This window comes from Zerene cesonia, chromosome 26 (genome assembly GCF_012273895.1).
Source record: "Zerene cesonia ecotype Mississippi chromosome 26, Zerene_cesonia_1.1, whole genome shotgun sequence".
Taxonomy (NCBI): domain Eukaryota; kingdom Metazoa; phylum Arthropoda; class Insecta; order Lepidoptera; family Pieridae; genus Zerene; species Zerene cesonia.
The window spans coordinates 6265251-6272218 of NC_052127.1; the positions used below are offsets into that span (position 1 = coordinate 6265251).

The window sequence follows — 6968 nt, forward strand, 5'->3', positions numbered from 1 at the left end:
AATTGAGCCAGGTCGCACTGAGGAAGGTAGGCGGGGAATAGGGACCACATGCCCAATAGCAGCATGCCCCTGCTTTTTATGCACAAAATGGCAAAACTAAATTGGGTTGGGGGGTTGTCAAGCTTAATTGTATTATTAATAAGACTGTAACCATCTCTCCATCAGGAAGCTCAACATATTAAACTGTGTTCTAGCCACTCACAACCTTTCAACTCGAAATGCAAAACAAACAGAAAGAAGATGTAATGACAGAACTTTTAGTTTACCTTTATTTCATACTGTGACGGCAAACCGCTCAATAGCCTATATGAGTCCTTTTCTTTATAACAAAATTAATAGTATTTAAAACATCAGCCACATGACTTATTTTATACTTAAAAGTAATATCATACGCTGAGACCGAAGAAATTCTTAAGTTTTTGAGTGTTATTGAAAGTTTATAAAAATATATAGTAACGGAATTTCACAAATTCAATATGATATCAAACTCTCTCTATGTACACCTAATCTCCCAAATTTTCCTACACGCACATTAATTCATACTCTAAAAATTTAAACTGTATGTTTGTTACATATAATACTTTACTCACAGATACAATTTCAGCAATATATTTATTAGTATTCCCCTTATCATCTTTTATCAAGTTGGGTTTGTTTTCTCGGATCCTCTCCAAGGCTGCCGGACAGTCCAGCTGTTGCAAAAGACAAAAATAATATTTAAATACTATTTTCTGGAAAAAATCACCTTATATAGTAACTGTTTAGAGTCTAAAGTTTAGCTTATCTATTTTTAATGTAACCATAACCCTATGGTAAGAATGACAGAATCAAATTCATTATAAGTATTTATCAATCATGTAAAGCCCTTTTAGAAGGGATTTTAAATAATCATGGTACATCACAATTTAACAAGTGCATAAGATGTTATAAAATTGCTTCAAAATAAAACAAAATTTACAAGCTGAATGATTGAATAAACTGGCAATGTCAGTGCATTTAAGTTTTACAGCTCATCAATTGTTGTCCAACCTCAAATTTGAACATTTCTTTATTCAATTATTTTCTTTTAAAGCACTTAAATCATCATAACACAGTTTAAACATTTATCACCAGTTCGGGAAGCAGTTTTTAAGAAATATAGATGATATAGATATTAGAGAGATAAAGAAGAGCTGGCAAGAAACTGTAGTTGCTCTGTTGTTTTCTTTCTTTTATTATTAAAAAATTTTGTTTAGTTTTATTGTTTCCTATCAAAACAAATTTTAGCATTATTTCCGAATTGGTACATCCTGAAGCAATTCAATAATCATTATCTTTTTAACGCGACATTCCAAAAACAAAGGCAGTTCTTAATTCAACTTAATTTATTTATTTTTCATTTTTGCTACTCTATTATGCCACAGATTTTCAACTATTGATGAGATTAATTTTTGTTTGATTGGAAATTGTGGCCATTTGGTCCCATTTTAGAAATGAGAGTGGTACCTCCTTCTCATGGATTTGGTAACCTTTATAGTAGATAATAATTATGTTATTGCAGTGAATCATACATTTGAATGCATTATAAAACATGGTTTAACCTACTGTAATCTCTTTGAGAATTTGACATACATAGATATTCATATTGCAGTGCTCAATACTCACTCTAAACTTACTGACAAAGCTCTCGATAGTGGGGAACTCATCGCCCTGCACCTGTTTGAACGCGACTCGGTACTGCACCAATAACCGACTGCAGGCAGCCGTGTATTCCTGTGCTCGCACACAGTCACGCATATAAGCCTTCTCCAAGTGCTGTAGTGTGCTAACAACTGCATATAGTTCTGCCATATTGTCATGCCTGTGAAAAAAATTGTGTGTGAAGTACATTGTGTCTGCACAGTATATGTCAACAAGTATTATATTAAATTATTTACATATTTACTCAATATTAGGTGTTAGTTGTCAGTGTTCTTGAATATATATTGACTAACTTTCCTGTACTAAAATACAGAACAATATTAAATTACTATGTTGCTTGAAGAATTATTTGACAAAAATCAGATTGATCAATTGATCATATTAAAAATCATGCTAACATACAGGTGTATGCAGTATGTTAGCATAGTTTTTAATAATTAAAAGAAATTTCTAGAGAAAGCTTTGTAATTCTTTTAATTGTATCAAAATTGAATTGTCAACACATAATCCAATACATATATATCTTGAAGGATATCATATGATATTTTCATACAATTGTCATGTTATTGAGTTATTGTGAGAATTGCATAAATTTTATTATGTTTAAAAATACCAGATTCAATTCAATTTAACAATGCGTAACTCAAAAAAATTATGTCTAAACCCATTTTAAAATTCGCTGATTCTATTTTGCTCTCAAAGAAAAGAAAATAACGTAAACATAAAGCATACTTTACTTACTTTTCACGTTCTCTAGCATTCCTGTATAACTTGATTTCTTCGTACAACTCTGGTCTTGATTCTGGAAATAATTAGTTAAAGTTTCGGTGTAGAATATAGACTTGAAGATGAATTATAAAACAACAATTCGTGATTAATCCGTTTACATACCTTGCATTATTATAAATTATTAAATTCAACGTATAAATAGCACTATATCAGCTCGATAATAATAGTCTTATATCTTTTCCTTAATCCGTTGAAAACTCTAAATAATTGGAACAATGTAATCTATCTTCTATACATGTAAACAATTATTCACTGGAAATTGGTAAATGTCATTATGAAATTATTTATTTGACATCCTTGAAATTTACAAATTATTCACGATGTTGCCCTATATTAACTCTTCCAGCTCCAAGGAGATCTTTAAAATCTTTAAAATGTTTGGGGTAAAATTTTGTACATTGAAGATTTAGATTTAGATTTTTTTGTGGGGCCTTTTATCGTCGATACTGAAGAATAAAATGCAATTTTAATTTTTTGTCTGTCTGCCTGCCTGTATCTCGAATGAGAATCAAGTAAAAACTACTGAACGGATTTTTATGAAACTTGGTATGGTTAGCACGTACTTCGAGGAAGAATCTTATTTACTTTTCATCCCGGAAATCGAAACGGTGTCTGAGGTGGTAAGGGTGACAATCAATTTAAGTGTTTATTGATAAACGCTAATGTAGCCGCGGCTGCAGCTAGTACACAATAAATATACTAATTAATTAATTTTTATTGGTAATTTTTTTCCAATACGAGTTAGAACTTGAAAAATAAATTTTCATATTATTTATATTTTATATGTTTGCTGCTACAACATAATAGAATAATTTGTCCTTTTATAACTTTTTCTTGACATATGAAATAGAATTTGTTTTCCTATTTAATAGGAAGCTGCCTAGAGCTGGCAACAAAATACTCATAGACTATAGACATTATCAATAATAATGTGTCTACACGCGTCTAATGGAAAAGGTGAACTGTCACAGGCTAGACGACTTGAACGTACTGGTAACACTCTTCCAAAATTGTAGATGACGTAATCAACCAATATGGCGGATGACGCGAGTCAGTGACTTCGACCCTTCATCCCGCACCCCTCAATTCAGTTTCATCGGTTGGGCAACGTAACTGCCTCGTCTCGATTGATTTCACTCTGCGATGAATGAAAATAATAACTACGGTGCATAATCCCTAGTGAAATTTACACATAAACTCAACAACGATCGGTGTACGTGAATGTGGTAGTGAGTAAAAAGGTGGATTCGTGGATTTGTGATAAAACCAGTTCCTCCTTTGAAATTGTGACCTACAACTCATGTTTACGTGCTAAAACTTGGTTGAGTGAATAATTTGAGTTCTTCGGCATTTCGTTTCGTCTTAATGGGATCTTGTTGAACTGCAGGTAAGTTGGAATTTGAATTAAAACCGGCCGCGGTTATTAAATAAACGGTTGGAAATCAATTTGCATACGACGCCGGAAAGGATACCGCTATCCTTGTTGTAGAGCCTTAATGCGTAGTAAATGTGCGAAAGCCATTCACGCACGTATCGCTTCTGTGTTGTTTTTCATTTTTTATCTTATTGGAATGTTCAATGTTATAAAACGGTGGCGTAGCCTAGGGCTGGGCGCGGCTTTGTCCTAGTTTTGCGATTTGTATGAACTACTTGGCAAGGCAGCGATGTTTTCCTTTTGAAAACTCACTGTTAACTGCATGCATTATCTATAAGACACCAAACTTTCTTTCTGTTTTCATTTAACATGTATTACAGACTAAAAAGGTTTTCAAATTATACTATTTTTAGCAATTCCAAAAATTAAACTAATACTTTAAGTAAGTGAATGATATAAATGCGGCATAATAAACTTGATTCTCTACCTCGAAAAATGATTAAATAACATTAAACAAATATTTATGTATAATCTTTAATCTTTAGAACCTCCCTACTTACATCTTCAATGTGGAGCAGAGAATGTTGACAGTTCGTTTTTGAATATTGTACTCACCATGTGAGTAGTCTACTAGGGTAGGTTAATGTTTTATAATAAATAAGTGTTAATTTCCAGATATTAATTGATATTATCCCCATTTATTATATAAAAATATAAATCTGGCCGAAGGAACTGATCACCCATTGGACAAACATGCAATAGCCTTGATATTAACCAATTGGCTTCAAAACTTTGGTGCACAAAAACCAGTGTACTCAATCAAACATCCAAAAAATCTCGAAGAGGGAAAATAATTATAACTGCATAAAAATAACTTCTTGTTATTAAAAAAAAAGGGAATAAGTATAGGTTTAGTTATTTTTAGAACCATTGAGTTTATGCTTTCTACTATGAATTTTTAAAAGATAGGTCAAATGGAGTGCCAAGGTGGAGTTTAACACTATCAAATGGGTTTTGTGCTCCCGCTGTGTGTGCATTATTAAAGCCATCACCCACTTTCCTTATTTATTATTTAGAGTGTAAACCCGTTTCCTTCTTGCAATGTAAAATAAAATGGTGACATTTGTTTGATTAAGCATGTTGAGCTTCCAAGTTAAAATTTTGCATTGTCTAGATAAATTTTATCCCAAATATTCATTTGAAACAGAAGTAAATTTAATTTAACTTAAACTTGAAATGCCTTCATATTGATACGAAATTTACTTGGATGGCTTCTATAAGATAAAAAATCATCAAAATTGCTTCACCCATTCATAACTTCTGAGGTAATAACGCCAAAATTACAGTTAAATTGATAATCTCCTCATTTTTTTGAAGCTGGTTGAAAATACATACTAAATTGAAAGTGAACTCAATATGAATGCTTATTTCAACCTCAACCTTTACAACGGTGACATCATTGGTGGCCAGATGTTAGTTCCGATTGTGCTGGTAGCCTCATGACATCATGGTGCAAGGCCAATATAGTAAAATTGCTGTTAAATAATTCTGCTGAATTGCAATTGTAATTTTAATATACTTATCAATGTTGTTTTGTCATGATGTCCTATATGAGTATACTGTTTTTCTATAGGACTCAAATTTCAAAGGATTGCTACACACAGTTATTTCCTATATTATTTATGACTTATCAAAAAAAAAAAAAAAATTATTTTGGAGTCCTGAATTTGATACAGCCCATATTAGAAAGAAAGAACCATACTACATACATCATTTATTATGTTTATCAGTTAGTCCCCTACAAGATCAGTTTGAAGATTTACGCAAATGTATTTGATCATAAGAAACTATAGTCTACTAAAACAAATTAACCAAATATCACGATTCAAAAATTTTGCTTCTGAATTCCGATAATCGCATTCAAACTCAATAAATAATAAATAAAATAAACACGGGCCACCCATTTCGCGTTCGTGCATCATATCATTAATCGATGGTAAGCAATCACCACAGCCGATGAACATTCGCAGAGGCAGAGTGGTGTGTACCTTCTCCGCAGCGAGCAGGCCCAATTCGGGCCGAAGCGTGCTTAAAAAAAAACACAAATATGTTGTTCTCACATAGCATTCCCAACTAGAAACCATTGACGTTATCTATTCTAGGGTTTTAGCGAGTTAAGATAAGGACGATGTTTTTATAAACCGTCATTTTTATTATTATGCACCCTTATCGCCGTTATCTCTGGAATGCAAGCAGATAGCGTGTTTCTTGAATGGCACTGTTACTACAGCGTGAGTCACTTGACTTTGTTTGCCCAACCGTACGCCATTACGTTGGTGTATAGCTATCGGCGAGTGTGCGGTGGTAATGCTATCTCGAGTACTTAATGCGAAAATTATTAACCGTGCCTTGTTTTTGTAAAAAATGTACTCATTAGGTATTTTGTTCTGAGACTTAGTAAGAGCTTTATTAGCAGAATAATTGTATTACATAAACCAAAGTAACAAGGTCTGCTATTTTTTATCCTTTTCATATCCTATAACCCTTCAGAATCCTAAGCGTTGTTTTTATTAGGATTTTTTTGTCATATGTTCCTGCATCCTACATAAGTCTTATTTTATATCCTCTATCTAATATAATTTAATTTTGGGGAATTATGATAACAAAATTGTCTGTTTATGCTACAAATTTAACCCCAAATCTTGTAAACAATGCGAACGGCTCCCGACCGTGCCTCCATTTGTCTTAATTAATTAATCTCCTCAAATAAGCGAACACTCGTTAGTCGCCAAGGTTATTGTGTTTTTGTTTGAAACGAGCGCAATCGCTTTGGTATTGCTTTAAGTTACGTAGATATGTTTGTTCAACTCCAAAATTTCAAGAGATTTTTAAGAAAAATACGAATGCTCGAAATGTCACTGAGTGTAGAAAAACAATAAATATAATTTTTTTTCATTATATATTTTTATAATTTACACAACTTTTTCTGCTTAAAATATAATTTAAACAGCCGCGTAAGCTTAAAATAAACTATAAACAAAAATTATCTACGTCTGTAAAGCTAGAAAGGTCAAGTCGGCAGAATCACTCGAATTATATCTCAAAATTTAGTGCTCATTTAGTG

General features: G+C 32.3%; 1 protein-coding gene across 1 annotated transcript; it reads right to left on the bottom strand.

Annotated features, from left to right (window-relative positions):
* Window positions 1-506: 506 nt before the first annotated feature.
* LOC119836955 (vacuolar protein sorting-associated protein 28 homolog) lies at window positions 507-2758 on the bottom strand. The gene is made up of 4 exons (XM_038362429.1): window positions 2572-2758; window positions 2422-2482; window positions 1645-1840; window positions 507-692 (listed from the first exon to the last, which is right to left on the bottom strand). The coding sequence occupies exons 1-4, from the start codon at window positions 2576-2578 to the stop codon at window positions 522-524; spliced, it is 435 nt and encodes a 144-aa protein (XP_038218357.1). The 5' UTR covers window positions 2579-2758; the 3' UTR covers window positions 507-521.
* Window positions 2759-6968: the final 4210 nt, after the last annotated feature.

What these genes read in the sequence shown, in the direction of transcription:
- LOC119836955 (XM_038362429.1), bottom strand. An exon ending in AATGCTAGAGAACGTGAAAA is followed by an intron (nt 1,841 to 2,421) that starts GTAAGTAAAGTA and finishes TTTTTTTCACAG; the next exon opens with GCATGACAATATGGCAGAAC. An exon ending in GCTTTGTCAGTAAGTTTAGA is followed by an intron (nt 693 to 1,644) that starts GTGAGTATTGAG and finishes CTTTTGCAACAG; the next exon opens with CTGGACTGTCCGGCAGCCTT.